General features: G+C 44.2%; 1 protein-coding gene across 1 annotated transcript in view; it reads left to right on the forward strand.

The window, feature by feature from the left end:
* Positions 1 to 18,015, forward strand: part of adarb1b (adenosine deaminase RNA specific B1b) — a 107,424-nt gene extending 89,409 nt beyond the window's left edge. The window contains exons 4-12 of the mRNA XM_079170623.1: positions 486 to 560; positions 3,548 to 4,473; positions 6,078 to 6,192; positions 7,571 to 7,739; positions 7,929 to 8,074; positions 8,685 to 8,853; positions 13,603 to 13,784; positions 16,128 to 16,306; positions 16,592 to 18,015. Coding sequence (XP_079026749.1) covers positions 533 to 560; positions 3,548 to 4,473; positions 6,078 to 6,192; positions 7,571 to 7,739; positions 7,929 to 8,074; positions 8,685 to 8,853; positions 13,603 to 13,784; positions 16,128 to 16,306; positions 16,592 to 16,768 — 2,091 coding nt within the window. The 5' untranslated portion in view covers positions 486 to 532 and the 3' untranslated portion in view covers positions 16,769 to 18,015. The remainder of the gene's footprint in view (positions 1 to 485; positions 561 to 3,547; positions 4,474 to 6,077; positions 6,193 to 7,570; positions 7,740 to 7,928; positions 8,075 to 8,684; positions 8,854 to 13,602; positions 13,785 to 16,127; positions 16,307 to 16,591) is intronic.
* Positions 18,016 to 18,796: the final 781 nt, after the last annotated feature.

Below are 18,796 nucleotides of genomic sequence, written 5' to 3' on the forward strand. Positions count from 1 at the left end.
AAAATATTGCTTAATGGAGCTTTAATCGCACTCTCCACCTTGGGATAAGCCGTGTGTGTGTGTGTGTGTGTGTGTGTGTGTGTGTGTGTGTGTGTGTGTGTGTGTGTGCACGTGCGGTAATGGAGTAACTTGGCCATGTCACTTGCTGTACCTCTCAGCAGGCAGTGGGAAATGAGGTCTAATCGGAGGGATATTAAAGTCACAATAGACTGCTCCTGCTATTAAGGCCTGTCAGCCCTGGCCTCCTCTCTCACCTTGCTATCTCTCAGTCTCTGAATATTTATATACATCACTACTCGCACGGTAGTCCGTGAATCGCAATATGTGCATTCCTCTTTTTCTGTGTGTGTGTGTGTGTGTGTGTGTGTGTGTGCGCATGCTGGAGCGTCCAGAAATTGGTCGTCTCCGTGGCCACTCAAGGTCTCTGAATGCGTTTGTGTGTCCCTGCTCATGCGGTCCACCCTTCATGTCCTCTGATCCTCCAGGTGCAGCGGGGGCGAGGCTGCTCTCAGGTCAGAACAAACCCGCGGCCATGGATGTGGACGAGGAGGAGAATATGAGTGAGTCGACTCTTGATTTGTTTTCCACTTTTTCCGTCTTCCTGGTCTTACTTTTAGATGTCCGTCTGTGTTTTTGTTTCCCCTCCCGTCTTCCTGCCTGCACGTCTCCCCCTCGTATGCCTCCTTTGACGTGTAATCAGCGTGAACGCGTTTTGTGTTAGCACAGTGCCTATCCCACATTTCACAGAATAAAGTAACAAGCACAAGAACGCAAATCTAACGCCGTACATACAAATGTTTCCTCAAAAATATGTCTGAAAAAACACTGTTGTGTTGCGCATCACATTCTCATTCAGTTGCCCCTCCATGAGAAGCATGATGGCAGCCATCATTTGTCCTTACCCGAACCAAGACGCAGAGCAGTGCATACACCCACAAATACACACACAGCTGATTATACGGAAACTTTTTTTTAGGGAGGAAGCAATCATTACATCTGAGAGGCTTCGGGGTCATATTACAGATTGCCTGTGCCTCCGCTTCTCTCTTCAGAAAAGTCCTCTCAACTCCAATTGAAAGTTAATTAGACATTTCGGTTTGAGCTCGGTAACTGAGCCTTCACAAGGCACGGAGAGGCATGATTAAGTGTGTGTGTGTCCCCCCCCCACGCACACCTTAGCGATTTCGCACTCGCGTTCAAAGAGCGCCGTCGCCGCCTCGCAGTGCCTTCAAACGCGGTACAAATGAACCGTTCCTGTTGCGGTGTCACACTCTGTGTCTTTGCTCCGGTGTTATGCGCTGAGTCAAACACGCAGCGTAGCGAAGCCTCTGAAGCCTCTGAAGCCTCTTTCTTACATTTCTGCTGCCAGTCAAAATCTATATTTGAAGATAAAACACAGACTCACACGAGCCTATTTCCTTTAATACCGAGGGAACACCATAGGAAAACATGAAAGAATCTTGGGCTTTCATGTGTCAACCTTTTTGCAGTTCTCGAAATTCTTTAATCACACGAATCATTGCAAATCAAAAAGCCCAACAAACAATAGAAGACTTCTGTTTTCTGCATTATTTGGTTCATGCAACCCTTCCAGGGAATTTAAACTCTGACAGATCCGTGCCATATGGGATGTTTTGTCTTCGCATAACTAATGGAGCTGATTACACAGACGCTGGCATGAAAACGAACACAACCGCATGTGTGTGCCATAACTCATTGCATGGTGTCATGGCTGCTGCTCTATGGCTTTTTGTGGAGTACTACTGGATATCCATCGTCCTGCAAAAAAGTTATGACACTATAAAATAAGCTTTTTGGAATTTCAACCCTGCAGAAAACAGTTTAAATGTGATGAATGAGACAATTTTGAAACGGAGAGAGGGAGCTCCAGTTTATTTTTTTCCTGTGTGCTGTTATTTCAATGTATTTGTCTGTGCAGCATGCTAGAGTTCTCAGTGTGTGATTACATTTGTTTTTTGATTGGCTTATTGTTCTCTACACCCCATGAGTATAACTGTTTTAAGAGAGGTATTGACGGTATTCAAGCATATTTTGCATTCAATTCAATGGAAATCTGCAGTAGCTGAAAGCTCTGTGCATTCAATCCTTTGCAGAGAAACATAACAAGCAACAGCGCTACATGCTGTGTTTTTTTAAAACAATTCATATAAAAAGTCCAAGTCCTCCTTTAACGTGTACATTCGTCCACCACGGCATAAATGTACTCACCTCATGCCGCAGCATCTGTGGTGGCTAAAGGTCGCTGGCTGGGATTGCGTCTCTGTCCAACACACACATTTCACCGTTTTGATCGGTGATAGTTTCGTCTTGGCTACGGTTGTGCACTGCTGTCTCTCCTTTCCCTTGTTTATTTGCAAAATCCCTGTTTGTAGAACGCACGCACGCACACACCAATTCATATTGCATGTTCTCTGTGCAGATATCACTCGTAAATTGAAGGATATGCAGTTTGTGTTCTTGATTTTAGGAATAAGTGTCTTTTTTTGTTTTTGTTTGTGCTGCCTTTTTAGAAATATCAATTGCAGTATGCAGATGGTAACGGCATGCCGGTACACTTTGCAACCTAAAACACTGTGTTCTCTGACAAGCTCCACGGGGGGGATCTCAGAGGCGCAGGGTCTTATGAATGGCACCTCATTAGAACACAGATTTTGAATTCCGAGTTTCCTCATTTTGAACACAACAGTCATTCTTTTCCAAATCTTATGAAAAAAAAAACGGGCACACAGCATTTTAACCTCCCACCAGTGTCACCAGTCACGACTTTAGGATCCTGCAGTAGGTGGAGTCTTCTCCTTCCGCCTCTTTGATGTATCCTCCTGTTTGCCTGGTCCTCAGCTCCTCCCCCTGCACTCCTCCCCTGCACCCCCTCAACCCAAACCTACAATCCCACTCATGCACACTGCGGCCTCTCTTTCTCCTGAGTACCGCAAGGAGTAACCTATCAAGCCTTTGCTGAAGGATGTTATAAATGAAAATTTTTGCCAATATTCCATCCACTTTGCTAACTGGATACGGTGATATGTGTTCCCCAGTAGGGTGTAGATCAGGACCTGCAGTTTCAAACTGAACCCTTAAAATTGACCTAATTCCTCTGTAGGCACTCAAGCGATTACAAATTGATAGAGTGGATGAGGAACAGCTCTGTTGTGCGTGTGTGCATCTTTGTTGTGTTGATGTGTGTGCATTTTTTATGTTTGAGACCTGAGAAGAGTACAGTAGTTAAATATGTCTCCCACTTAACCCTCACCATCAGAATAACAAGCTTTCATAACTATAACTTTAGGAGGTTCATTTCAAAATGACCACAAAAAGTCCCGACACTGGACTCTTTAACAACAATAGATGTACTGATGGTGTATAGTAATATCTATAGTCAGCAGGTTAATATGTTCAATCAAAATTAAAAGATAAGGAACACAAATCATTGGTTCAGTTCCAAAGAGTGATAAAGGAATCTATAAATTTTGCATTTACAAGATCCTGCAACGAAGGCGTTGTAAGTTACTCTTTCTGGGCACCGCAGGTTCGAGCAGCACCGATGTTAAAGAAAACCGAAACCTGGACAACGTGTCCTGCAAAGACGGGATGGGAGTGGCTGAACAGCTCCCCAATGGAAGCGGCCTGGGCAGTCGAAAGCGCCCCTTAGAAGAGGGCAGCAATGGGCACACGCACTCCAAGTTCCGGGCCAAGAAACGCAAGAAAACGCCGGGTCCGGTCCTGCCCAAGAACGCTCTGATGCAGCTGAATGAAATCAAACCGGGTCTACAGTACAAGCTGCTGTCTCAGACGGGACCGGTCCACGCACCAGTTTTTGTCATGACTGTGGAGGTCAATGGACAGATGTTCGAGGGCATGGGCCCGACTAAGAAGAAGGCGAAGCTAAATGCGGCGGAGAAAGCGTTGCGTTCCTTCGTCCAGTTCCCCAATGCCTCCGAGGCGCACCTGGCCATGGGTCGGACGCTGACGGTGAACACGGACTTTACATCCGACCAAGCCGACTTCCCAGACATGCTCTTCAACGGCTTCGAGACCCCAGCCGCACCTGAAGAATCCTTCTATCTAGGCTCCAATGGTAGCAACTCCTTAAACTCACTCGGGGAGTACCCGCTGCCCACGCCGCCCGGCAGCAACCTCGCCCAGGCCCCGTTGCCCCCTCCGTCGACATTCAGCTCGCCCTCCAGTGGCAAAAACCCAGTCATGATCCTCAATGAGCTCAGGCCAGGCCTCAAATATGACTTTGTCTCAGAGAGCGGCGAGAGCCACGCAAAGAATTTTGTGATGTCAGTAACGGTGGATGCACAGACGTTTGAAGGCTCAGGGCGCAACAAGAAGCTGGCTAAAGCCCGGGCAGCGCAGGCGGCGCTCTCGGCTCTCTTCAACATGCAGCTAGACCAGACGCCATCCCGGCAACCCATACCAAGAGAGGGATTGCAGCTTCACCTACCCCAGGTAAGATGTCTCTTTCTCTCGGTGTAGATTGCCATACGTGTAGAGTCTCATCGCATCAGAAAAGAAACTCAAGCATTTCATGTATTCTCTCAAGATGTTCGACAATTGGAACCAAACGATCAACCTCATGCTTTCTTCTCGTGCATTGAAAAAGGTCTACCTGGTTTTAAGCTTTTTAAGAGCTGAGAGAGGTAAAAAAAACCACAAACACTGAGATGAGTTTTTAGACGTTAATTCTTCATCTCGGTAAAGCACAAAAGATTTCATAGGAACTACACCCCTCTTCTTCATGAGTGTATTCCAAAAAAATGAATGGCTGACCGAATTAATTCATGAAAGTATAATTTGTTAATTTACTCCTGAGTGATGTGACCAGAACTAAGCGAGAGAGTATCGTTGTTTAACAATAAAAACCTCACTCGCCTCAGGTGTGCAGGGACAAAGGCTGGCTGGTTGCGTGTGATGCGACTGTAGAGGTGACTATCAGAGTGTGTGGAGAGAGACGGCACAGTCGGCAAGGCTAATCAGCACAACACACTGTCAACAGTGTGGTTTTTTTTTTTCTTCTCTTTACTCACTCTCTCCACTTGTCAACTGATTTATTCGACGAGAACCCCATTTTAACGATTGAGCACCCCCCCCCACTAATTGCTCTATTAATTCTCTGTCGCTCTGTATTTAATTTCCGCAGCCTGTTTCCATCTGGCAAGGAACTAATGGGGACAAATGGTTGGATGCCACTGCTGTTTCAAAAAAGAAGAAACACGTTAACTTTTGTTAAGTATTTTATAGTTTGAGCTGTTTTGTTGACGCTCAAACCATAAAAGTCATCAAAAAACACATTTAGACACACAAGGAGGAAAATAAGTGTTCTTGTACTCACTCCCGAAAGGAAACATTATTTTGGACACAAGTGGGGTTTTTTCTGCGTGATCGGTACTCCCGACAGATAAGCCCGACAGATTAACAGTCATCCAGACACCGTAGACGACCTTGGCATTCGAAAGCCAAATGATCCGGCTGCGAGTGGGTGACTCCAAAGTAGCAGGGAAGTAATATTGGACTAATCTCTTTAATACGTGGCCATCCAGCCGTCATCTCTCCTCTTGGTTGTCGTCATTTTTCATCACATTAGCAATGGATGAAGGAGGAGGTGGCTATTTTAAAGAACAAAAGACGTGTGAAGTTCATCTCGAGGTTTAGACCGGAGCTTTTTTTAAACCTCGTGGAATGCCGACAAACACTTTGTTCACATCTGTTGCTCGGGGGTTTACTTGTTCGTTCACTGTCAGAAGGGAGATGGTAAATTATAACTGTCATGCCAGACTCAAACAGCGTTGCTTGAAAAGAGGGTTCGGTATACCTCAGGGGGTCAACCCAGTTTCACTTGTTGCCGTTTCAACGCTCCGTCGCTTGCTTTGGAGCCGAGTGCGAACACTGTGACAGGTGCAGGGTGCTCTAGGGGAAGATAACATCAGACGCGCTTTGTAAACTGACATATCTGACACAAGCTCACGTTTGTGTGTGTGTGTGTGTGTGTGTGTGTGTGTGTGTGTGTCTGTTTGTGTGTGTGTGTGTGTGTGTGTCTGTTTGTGTGATTCCAGGTTCTGGCTGATGCAGTGTCTCGCCTGGTGGTGGATAAGTTCAGTGAGCTGACAGAAAACTTCACCTCCCCCCATGCGCGACGGAAAGTGCTTGCAGGAGTCGTCATGACAACAGGTATGTTACGGTGGGAAAGATGTGTTCGGTGCTTTTCATGCTTACAAAATACGGTACCGGCAGTCGATTCTCAGGTGTTACCCGAAGGGAAATTCAAGTTGCGAGGCTCATTGAGAAGCTGAGAAAAAAAACACGGTTAAGTTTAAATGTGCTCAGTCTGATATTTTCTCAAAAATGAACGGAAACTATGCAAATATATATGGTGAGCTTATGAAATGTGATGCATTGTTATAGAATAGACAACCCAACAGCATATAAAGTAGTTAAAGATCTCCTCTAGACATGTTTCATGACTATCTCTTCCTTACTGGAAAATCCTAAAACAATCTATGAATGTGTGAATATTCTTCAAGTCTCCTACACTTCAACATTCTCAGTATATACATCATTCATTTACTGGAATTTGGAGTCCTGTTTGTTTTTACCAATTTGTTGCTGCATTTAAAAGGTTTTCAATTACATTTAAATTTAACATTTTTTTAACTGTTCATTTTTACCAAGTTGCTGGTATATGATGAATTATTTTACTAATAAATAACAGTTCAGGACATTTAAATCTATTTATCTGTTTGTTACATTTTGTTTTACCAAGTTAGTAAAGCAATTTGTAAGTCAGGCTTGATATTGCCTGACGCATAAGAGAATGATCCCAGTCGCTTATTAATTAACACTGGTATCAGATCGGTACTCGGTATCAGTCCCCCGAATATTTCCCGTCATTGACGGAGTCTGGTGAGTCCAGACACACAATCTATAAGCCTGATCTGTTGTTATTAATGATTAAAAAGAACACAAACACACACCTAGAGTACCGTGGAACGTGCAATTTATAGTAAAAGTCAAAAGATTCTGTATATGAACACCAGATCTTTGCATCAGTACTCACACAAGAACGGGCTGCTAGCGGACCGAGAGGAGATGTTCACTGAATTTTACAAAAAGTGTATCGATTAGAATCACAGACTCTGCCTTCAAATACGCCCAGAGCCTATGTCTTATTACAATTAAAATATTCAAATAACGAGTAATAATAGATTATAACTGAATTTGTACAACCCTGTCGGTCAAAGCCCAGGTATCGGTATCGGGAGTTAAAAAGTCTGAAGCCCTTTTCTGGTGGCTTCAAGTTTCCACTTCCACTTCCCCCTCCAGCAGACGGATGGGGGCGCTCTGGAGGGTTAGACAAGGACAATAGCTAAAGAGATTGGCTTTTTTTTTTAAATTGCAAATTATTAATACGACAGACAACTCTGCAAACGATTGCCTCCTCTCCGATCAAGGGCATTAAAACACAATTTGGACCGGTGGCATATGTACAGCTTGTACTTTTAAGAGTGCGTTGACTGATGTGCCTTTGTTCCCCCTTTACCCCCGACAGGGATAGATGTGAAGGAGGCACAGGTAATTTGTGTCTCCACGGGAACCAAATGCATCAACGGGGAGTACATGAGCGACCGCGGCCTGGCACTCAACGACTGCCACGCTGAGATAATCGCCCGCCGCTCGCTCATCAGGTACCTCTACGGCCAGCTGGAGTTCTTCCTCAGGTCAGTGCACGGCGTCAGATCTGTTTAGCCTGCAATGTCGGGGAGGTCGCTTGTATTGGTAATCTAATTACACGTCTTTAGACTGCTTCGTGTGGCATCTAATTGTATCCATTTGAAGTCCAGTTGAATGAGCTGCAATGCTGTTCTGTTAGCCGTTTGGCCGATTTAAGTCTTTTTTCACAACCGCAGCAAGGACGACCAGCATAAGTCGATATTCGTGCCGTGTGACAAGGGGGGCTACAGGTTAAAGGACAACGTTCAGTTCCACCTCTACATCAGCACCTCGCCCTGTGGAGACGCCCGGATCTTCTCCCCACACGAGGCCGGAGTTGAAGGTACATCTCTCCTCCTCAGCTCAGCCGGCATGTTTTTTTTTTGGGGGGGGGCTATTGTTCAGAATTCATTTTCAACATAGGCGTAGTTTTTTAAATTTAATTCAGTTTGTAGGTTTTCCTCTTATGCTTGGTTTCATTTAATTAGAATTTTACCCCGAATCCAAATATGCATTACAGGCGCATTTAAACAAGGCTCTGGTAATTAGAGCTTTTTGTCACTCGCTGTCTGTCTCTATCAGTCTTCCTCCCGCCCAGCACACTCGCACTGTCGGTCTGATTAACCTCCCTCTTACTCTTGTCAAAGTGTTTTCCGTTGCACATGGCAGACTTAATAGAAAACAGCCACATTCAATTAGTCGCTGAATAGATGGTGCCTGCTGACGGAACAGTAGAAAACATTGATAACATAATAATAAATAATAGGCCTCGCTTTTGCGGAAGCCATTTTTCCATCTGTCCTTTCTTGGCATCTCTTTTTTTTGAAGATATTTGCACATTGATAGGGATCCAAAAATGTCCATCAATTCTCTGATTACTTCGACAGTTGTGCGCTTTCATGTATCACTTTCGTCCTTATTTTATTTCTCTCTTCCCGTGTTTCCTCGCGCAGACCAAGGAGACAGACATCCCAACCGGAAAGCACGGGGCCAGTTAAGGACCAAAATTGAGTCGGGGGAAGGAACCATCCCTGTGAGGTCCAGCAACACCATCCAGACCTGGGACGGGGTGCTGCAGGGGGAGAGGTTACTCACCATGTCCTGCAGTGACAAGATCGCAAGGTGATTTGTCTCAAACTTAGGACAATCGTAGCTCTTACTAAGTGTGTCTGCAGACACTATCATTAATATTGTAATTAATATTTAGTTATAACCAGCAGCTAAAGCTTTGTTGTTCTCTTCTCTGTTATTTCACGGAGTATCAGTGAAGGAATACTTCAACATTTTGGGTCATATGCTAATTAAGTTTCTTGCCGAGAGTTAGACGAGAAGATCGATGCCACTCTTGTGTCTGTACGCTAAACGTGAAGCTAAAGTAAGCAGCCAGTTAGCTTAGCTTAGCATAAAGACTAGCTTAGCATGGAGCCTGGCTCTGTTGCAAAGAAAATCCACCTACCAACCCCTCTAAAGTTTATTGTTTAACACATTTAATCCCCAAATTCCCCCAAATAGTTCTTTAATCAGAATGTACATTTAGCTTCATATGCTACGTCATATTTAGCCATATAGCTTCATGATACTCTTTTTTTTGTTTATTCTCATTTGTTTTATTTACTCGCGCTGTGATGAATTGCATTATATCCCGGCTTTGTCATTTCAAGTCTATCATTTTCTCCAGGGAGTGTCAGGGACAGCTGAAATGATGGATCCTCTGTCCCTGGGGCATTTTTGCAGGCAGATCATAGCGTCTTTAGTCTCTGTCCATGTTCAAGGCAACACTGTGCCTCCCTCGTGATGAACGATAAAACTTCTCCATAACTCTTCTCGGGAGCCCTTTTTCCCTCCTCCATCCAGGATGGTAATACCTTGCCTGAACGCGCGGAGTGATTGAACGCCAAGTGCGTATTTGATGGGGGAAGATGTCGACCGAGTAGCGGATGCTGTTAGCGCTGCGCGACGAGTCTTGTTGCCGGTGCTAGAGGGTTCAGATCTGTGTGTGTGGCTGGCCAAAGTGGAGCGATCCAAGTCGGTAGAGGGCAAAATAGGTTGGACACCTTACATTTAGTCATGCAGGGGTTCTGACCAAGCTTTACTTAGATAACAAGGAAAAACACGAGATATGTTTTTTTAAAAGGTTGGAGTAGAGCATCAGAACATGAACCCTTTTGCAGTTTAGATAAGGTATTGTGAGTATATCTCCTCTAGTGTAAGGTAAGAGACTACTGTTCGCGAGGCGTCTCACCCCGCCTGACTCCGTCCTCTCATGACACAGCTGTTAACCAGGTGAGAAATCTGCCGCCCACCTGCTCCTGTCCCCGGCGTGAGTGATTGTTAGCCGCGGGGCTGCTATTTAATACAGCGACCGACTGGCACACTTTGACCGTAACGTTCCCTCCTTACACAATGTTTTCTCTCTCCTCTCGTTTTCCTTCGATTACATGCCCAGCCCCACGGCCTCAGCCGAGAACAAGCGGTTCTCTGCCTTAGTGCTGTTTGAACGAGCTCATTAGCACAAGGTGCAAGGCTCTTAAGGGATATTTCTCCGTTTCCCCCTCTCTCTTCCTGTCATTATTTCTTTAACAGCTGATTATGTGAGTCCTGTGTGCGTGCGTGCGTGTGTGTGCTCGCACAGAGCATGATATTTAATAATATAACAACAAAAGAAATACATAGATGTTGGACGTGAATGAAATTGAATGCCTCCAAAAACATAACTCAAAATGTGTGTGTGTTTGTGGTTCTTTTTACATACCTTGTGTGTCCTTTAGAGTGTTTCTTTTTTCCCATGTGTATTTGTGTAACCCTGTTCTGATGGGGAAAAAAAGGTGTGTGTGTGTGTGTGTGTGTGTGTGTGTGTGTGTGTGTTACTGCGCAATATTATGAAGCTGTTTGACTGTGCTGAATGTGTGCTTTACTGCTCGCAGCTATGAATTCTGAGATTGCATTATCACACGCACGGTATCAGGCACTCTCTCTCACACACACACACACACACACACACACAGGGAATGTTGCATAGGGAGACAATGGTACCTCTTGAGTAGCCCGGGGTCTTATGCTTGCATATTCCTCATTGTTCTCGGTCCATGTTGGTAATTTCACACACTCTCAAGCAGTCTGCCTGAAGTGAAAGGGAGAAGAAGAAGAGCTCGTCATCGCATTCAGTGTCTTGTTTTGTGAATTTTAAGGGCCCTTAAAGGATGAAGGCACTTCAATATGTTTCCTAATATCAACAAAAAGACCAAGACCAACAATGCATTCATCCTACTAACTTCTGGTATTGTCTGTGTAGCCGAAGCCTCTCATAGCTTATTTGGTAACGCTATCTATGACGCCTGTTATTATAATGCATTATAAACATACTTATATATACTCTGTTTATGGAACTAAATAATTATACTTATAAGCACTTATACATATTCATAATACGTATCACAATAATCATAACACATTATAAAGCAGTTTATAAAGAGGTCAGGTATCATTATACTTTATAATTGCTGGTGGTCACTCATTAACATTTCTCTTTTTTGACAGAATCATTGTATATTATAATTGCAATTGTTGTATTTAGATTATAATCTTTTTTACAATGCATTATAAAAACTGTTATTATGCATTATAATGTTATTATAAATCATGTAAGGACGTTGTAGCTTTGTTTAGATAATTACATTTAAGCAAGAACAAAACACAAAAGGTTGTAAAATAACTTTTGACTTCACTTGTTCCCGAGCTTTGTCTGCTGATTGTGGCAGCTGGTGCAGCTGCTTGCTGTGGAATCGAGCAAGTTGTTTAAATGTAGTTGATGGTTTCTGATATATGTGAAAGTCAGACCTCCATATAATATGAGAAGATTGTAACGCATCATGATTATGTCTGTGATGTATTTTAGACATAGAAAGTGTTGCCACTTATTCTTCTGTGCCATTGAGCTCTTTCGTAAAAATAGTCAAAATCCATAACTCAGCCACACTGTTGCACTGGGCGACAAGTTTCTTTCTTTCCATGAACATGAGCACCCATACACCATCTGGTTGCCGCAAATTATTACTAATATGTCAAATGTGCATTAATCCAAAGCTGAAATTAGTCCCTATCCAATGCACATTTACTCCTCTTTGAGTAATGTTTTCTAAAACCATAAAACCCAGCTGTTTTTTTTATTTTATTAAAACAATTGTTTAATAACTACTGAGTTGTTTTTGTAGGTGTATGTTTTAGCACTGAGTGAATGGGCTTGGGGCTTAATGCCACACAGAGGGTAGGGAAAGTTCCACCAGCCTTAAGCCTTTAAGTCTTCCATGTAACTTCTGCTCTCTCCCTTTTTTCCTCCCTCCTCACACTCTCCCTCTTTCTCTCTCTCTCTCTCCCTCCGTGAGGTGGGGCGGGCGATGCTTCACAGAGCATGTCAATGGGAAAATGACTGGGTAGAGAGATGGCTAATGACACAGCATAGAAATACACTGAAGTTTGTAGGAAATGAAATTGGATACCCCAGAGTGTACACAACTGTAGGGTTGTGTGTGATTGTGTGTGATTGATTGCATTGGGTGGTTATGTGCTAATATATTTTTGCTTGTGCAGCTGTATGTGTGTGTCCACTTATGCACATTCCCATACAGAATTTCTTTGTGTATTCAGTCTTCTCAAAAGTCAAGAGACTTGTTTTCCTTTTCACGTTCATCATACAGACCACAGAGTCTCTGGGCACTTTTTAAGCTGATTATAATTATTTCTACATGTCACGCATTACAAGTCGGAGCCTAAGTCCACCCACAATGCTAAAAAGTGGGCAAGAGCTGATGAATGAAACCACGCCCACTTCCGTACGGCTAAAGCCTCGACGCAGCGTCGACAAATATGTCCGCTACAGTAGCTTGAAAAATGATGCCGCCCAAGGCACGCATCATGCTGCTGTGGGCCTGCCTGCTCCCTGTGTGTCCGTCCTGTGAGGTCTGTGAGCCTTGGTAGGCCGAGGGGCGGGGCAAAGCGGCGATGTTTGACCTGCGAATGAGAACCGGCGGCACGGCACACTCTGCGTTATCGGCTGGTGGTTTCATCCCAACGAGGGTTCCAAAGAAAATGCAGGCAGACAGCACGGTCTCTGCAGATACAGACACCGCCAAACACTTCTAGTTGGTCATAAGTCTATTTTTGTATCAGTCTGTACATAGTTTTTTAGGAAATTGTTGCGTATTACTTAATGTTATTTCAGAGTTTGTAATTTACTGGAAAAACGATAAAAGAAAATGTTGATGACTCATCCTGCAATCTGGGACATATTTCCCTTCTGGGATCAATAACGGCTTATCTTAATTTTGCAATGAAAAATTCAATGAGCCCTTTAATATAGACACAAGCCTACCATTGGGATGCATCAGCTCCATCGCGGGAATAAGACTGTCTCTCAGCGTGTACGCGTATGGCCTCGCTACCAAAAAAATCATCTTCCTCCATATTTCATCCTTGTGCGATTCGTGGGTAAAATCTACCGGCGTAGACGGGCGTGGTGGCGAGAAGCCTCCGTGTTTTCTGATATTTATGAACGTGAATAAAGTCTTTTGAGGTGAACCAGGATGTTTGGTTTGGTCTGCTGTCATCTTCTAAATACCTGTTTAGAAAGTCAGACCTCCAAATGGAAGTTACCATTATTTAATCAAATGCATCCATATTCACCAGAAGAAAACGGTTAAAACTGCATATTTCCAACAATTAAGCCTATATTCCAGTTTATCTAATGTATGTGTGTGTGTGTGTGTGTGTGTGTGTGTGTGTGTGTGTGTGTGTGTGTGTGTGTGTGTGTGTGTGTGTGTGTGTGTGTGTGTGTGTGTGTGTGTGTGTGTGTGTGTGTGTGTGTCTGCTCTGCAGGTGGAACGTGGTGGGCATCCAGGGCTCTTTGATGAGCTACTTCACAGAGCCAATCTACTTCTCCAGCATCATCCTCGGCAGCCTTTACCACGGCGACCACCTCTCCAGGGCCATGTACCAGCGCATCGCAGAAATCGAGGACCTGCCCCAGCAGTTCGCTCTCAACAGGCCTCTGCTCAGTGGTGAGTGGCCGCTTTGATTTGGAGTAGCTGGGGAAATAAGATTTCCGCTGATAGACGCTGGAATTTTAACCGGAAAAAAGAAAAAGACCTGAGGCGATAGCGTGATCGTGTTCACATTGTCGTGTCTCCTCGTTAATTTTTTCCAATCAAACTCCGGCTGTCTAAATATCAGAGAGTAAGACGGTAATCGTGAGCAGTAAACACATTTATCCACCTCGCTGTTCAGTCCACAGCAGGTAGACAGTTATTGCTTTGCCCCTCTGTTTGATCTGAGCTGACATTTACATTGTTCCTGTGGAATTTGAATAGCTTTACATTTGTGTGTAAGGTTTCAGCATTGGCTTGACCTTTTTAAAAAGGCCGTATAGACCAGGACTCATGCCGTTCGTTTTCATTTTTTAAGATGTGGAATTCAGCCTTTGCCTTCTGGTTGAGGACTGTTTTTAAAACAATAGCATGTTACGTTTTCCTGGAACAAATGTTAGGTTTGCCAAATGTTTTAGTTCTTCATTGTTATTTAGCCCTCTGTCATTTTGTCATCTTTCTTTCCTTTTTTACACATTTGTATTACTGTTTCTGTCCCCCTCTCCCCCCCCCTCTCATTTTCATATGAAAAAGTACTATACAAAGTACTATACACCTGCTACAGACTTTCACGACAGACCAAGAATCTTTGCTAAGCCCTGCTGTTGCTATGCTATGTCGAGCTTTCCTTTCTCACGCAGCACATAATGCAGTTTACAGTGATAACGGTGGGTTTTTTTTAAACAGTCCCCTTGATGTTAAACTGAGGTAGACATAAGAAGGTTTTTCATTTTCTAGCTAGCCACTGTCAACTGAAACAACAACCGTCTCTGGTAAGAGTCACTCATGGAGCTATCGTTAGCTAGCTAGCTAGCTAACGATTGCTCCATGAGTGCTTTGAAAGTTGTTAACGACTTTTTTATGTTTCCAGCTGACTCATTTTAAATGGAGAATCTTGTAATGAGGCTCTAAATATGCATTTGATGGCTACACGCATGCTAGCATGCTAGAAAAGAACCAGACATTGTTCTAGATGTAGACGCTCCAGCCATAAACAGGACCTTTTAACGTAACCTGTAACCAACAGACTAGTATAGTTAGTTAATGATGTGCGCTGCTGTAGGTAGTAAGCTATTACGTTACCACATAACATTCGTTAGAGCAGATAAACACACTGTTGAATTTATTCCCTACTCTCTTGGTTCATGAAAGGCTAAAAACGGTACAATTGTTCTTTGGGGGAGGAGTTTAGCAGATCATCAGTTTTTATAATTAATAATAAACAAAACCCAATCCATGACAGCAATAGTACAAAATAGACGACAATAAAATCTTCTTAAACACTAAAAATCGAACAGATCATTTTTTTTTTAGATCCTAGGGGATGACGAGGCCATGGGGCATCTCATCACATGGCCTGGAGCCATGTGCAGCTCCCCCTGCCCCGCCTCCCTGGTTGCTCTCTAAATGTTGGGTAAAGGAGACAATAGCGGGGGGGGGGGGGTTATTAACCTTTTCCGCTTTAGAGAGTTTTTAGCGGTGAAGGGCTCTGGCATAAGAGCGCTGAGGATTTCATCCCCTTTAAATCATCTTCTGCCACAAGTGCTGTCAAACGGAACCAAGGAGCTTAATACACACACACACACACACACACACACACACACACACACACACACACACACACACACACACACACACACAGAGAGAGCAGGACAACGGGATTCATGGCATCCATATATCTCCCGTTTACGCTTCAGATACAGAGGAGGCTGATGCCCAGTGCTGTGCTGAGAGAAAGCAGGCTCTGATCTCATAGTCCCCCCTGGGTGGATGGGTGGGAGCAGCTTTCATTTGAAGGAATGGGTTGCCAGGTTTGGTAATACATCCATTGTTTAATACATCCATGCGGTCGGGTAGCAGGAGGTTAAGTTCCTGTTGGCCTCCCACGGACACTTTGGAGGATGGAGGAAGAAAATTATTATCTCATCACAGCCCTTTTTCCACTTGAAAGCTCGAAGACATTTTCTGTTTTGACACAATGTTTGGAAAAAGGTTCTTAAACTGTGGAAAGTGCTGCAACAGGAACACATTTAATTTACTGTGTCAGCCTGTTATAAAATATCGCTGTCCAGTGATAACCTGCAAAATGTCTACGAGCTAAGAAAAGTTGTTTTTAGCTTCGTGACAATGCAGTTTTGCACGGTTTGATTCAGCCCATCACCACTTAATTATATTCCTTGGATACATGCTTTTCCTTAAGGCATTATGTTTTCTTGGTGTACTGCTCAGTCATTCATCCTTGTCGTCTTTGATTCCCAGGTATAAGTAATGCAGAGGCCAGGCAGCCGGGCAAGGCCCCCAACTTCAGCGTGAACTGGACGGTGGGGGATCTGGCCCTGGAGGTGATCAACGCGACCACAGGCAAGGACGACATGGGCCGCGCTTCACGTCTCTGCAAGCACGCTCTCTACAGCCGCTGGTTGCGCCTACACACCAAGGTACTGCATCATTTGTTTGGATAACAATTTAAGAATTTGAACTCAAGTGATCCGGCTACGAGATGTCACATTATTCAGCCTGAAACAAATGTTGTACTTCATTGAAAAAAAAGCTGGATTGAGTTAAAAAAAAAAAAAAAAAAAAAGCTGCGGTATCTTTTTATTTTTCTGAAACACGGAGAGAGAAAGAGAGATTAGAAAGCTGCCGTCATGTCACAAGCTTTTTTTATGTAGTTACAAAAATAATCATCCAGAGCGCAACTTCTCCTCCTTTCTCCGTTCCAGCTGTCATCCATCTTGTGGATCAAGGTGCTGAAGCCCGCCTCCTACCACGATGCCAAGCAGGTGGCCACAGAGTACCACTCTGCCAAGCAGGCGCTCATCAAGGCCTTCCACAAGGCCGGCCTGGGGGCCTGGGTGAAAAAGCCCAGTGAGCAAGACCAGTTCACCCTGTGCTCCTGAGGGAGCCGAGGGACCATGGGATTCCTAAACACCTCCCTCGCCCCACTCCCCCCCCCGCCTCCCCAACACACACACACACACACACACTCCTTTCCTCCCTGACCCAGGCCTGAAAGCAAGAGAGCCCCCCCACCCCCCCACACACACACCTATTAAGAACCAGCCCACAGAGACACTTACCTCCGTCCCATGTGTCGGCACGTGCTGCACTGTGGAAATAGACGTGCGTAGTTTCACGAACCATCCATAGCCCATCATGACCATTCCTCAGAGGACCTCGGCCTCGTCATGTCTTTTCTCATCATTTTGATTTTTGTCCTTTTTTTTTTTTGTTTTGTTTTGATTTTAATGGATGCTGTTTTTTTATTTTCCATCGGCTTGTTTTCTGTTTTAAAACTGGAATCCATGCTTTTATGCTCGTAGATGTGGAAGTTGAAATTATGCAGTTTTTTAATCTATTTTCTGGATCGAGTGTAGCCAGTTTTAGGGTGAAATGTAGCCTCGAACAGTGATTCTCAACTGGTGGGTTGCGACCCAAAAGTGGGTCGCGGACCCGTTTTCAGTGAAAAAATTCACACTCCTTAACAATGTTTGGCGTTAATGTCTTGTAATGCTAATATCAGCAGAGGATAAACTGATAACTATACCTCTGTCAAATGACACTATAAGTAGACGAATTGAAGACATGTCGGATGACATCAAACAACAGACCACAGCTCGAATTTAGGCAAGTGGTCATTTTGCATTACAAACGAATCTACAGACACAAACAAAGCAGTTTTACTTGTTTACGTGAAACATGTGAGGGACGGGGACTTACAGGAACAATTTCTCTGCACAAGAGAGCTCCCTATGCTACGACTGCAGAGGACATGTTCAGCTCAGGTTCAAACTGCACCATCTTTTCATTAAATACATTTGAGAAGTTGAACATTCGATTTGGGTCGCGACCTGTCATTAAGGGGTTGATGGTGGGTCCCGCAGCCAGACCAGTTGAGAACCACTGGCCTAGAAACACAGGAAGAAGTAAAAAAAACATTGTGTATGGACCTGGAAAAAAAAAAAAGAAAAAGGATGACGATGACGAAGTTATTTTAAAGATGCGTACATTTTCAGGATGTAAATCTACTGCTGAAGAGAAAGAGAACAGCCGATAGTTCTATAACATTTTATTGTGTGTCATTTGGTCCTTAGATGAGACTACGTGTTCTTAGACCCTGTATTAAAGATGAAAATGTTCCAAAACAGTGTGGCCCTGTTTGATTCACTGACTGCTAAGAGTAACACAGGCCAGGTGTCGCAGCAGCTAAAGCACACTTTTCTTCAGTTTTTATGTCTCGTTCATTAATCCGCGCACATGATCTGTTAAGTCATCTTTTATGTCACTCTCATTTCATACTTGAAAAGCAAGGGGCGGTGGAGGGGGGTCGTGTTGAGAGCATCGCAGCGCCCCCCTCCCCTCCCCCAGATCCTGCCTCCGACTCCTCCCCTCGCCTGGGTCTCTGGACGAGCTTTGGGAGGTGCTGCACGTTGTATTTTTTTCCCTTGATCCAAGCCATGGCTTTGCATGGGAACTGAACTTGGGAGGCCTACAGAGCAGAAGAAAAAAAAAACAAAACACGTGGTGGAGAGCCCCGTGCGCCCGTCAGTGAATGATTTTGAATGATTGCCAGCATCTTCCTCCACAGGCAGCTTTGAATCTTTGTCTCTATTTTCTAAATGTATTGTGATTGTTTGTTTGAGGGGGGGAGGGGACTGTTTGTTTGTTTGTTTGTTTGTTTATTTTTCTTAAGATTGGGCATTTTGAGGATTTGGGATGTTACTGCAGTGAAACTAGTGATAAGCAGACCTCTTAAGATCGGGCAACTGTGTCACCCTGTGGTTGAACTATTAATGGAAGGCCGCATACAGTGTGTGAAGTCACATTCACTAGAGGCCACGTCATGCCAGTCTGTAGTGAGAGTCAGCGATCCCTCAGCGTAATTCTCTTCGCACCAAGGGGGGGGGGGGGGGGGGGGGCCCACGAGC

The sequence above is a fragment of the Pholis gunnellus genome, assembly GCF_910591455.1.
Source record: "Pholis gunnellus genome assembly, chromosome: 12".
In the NCBI taxonomy this organism is placed as follows: Eukaryota; Metazoa; Chordata; class Actinopteri; order Perciformes; family Pholidae; genus Pholis; species Pholis gunnellus.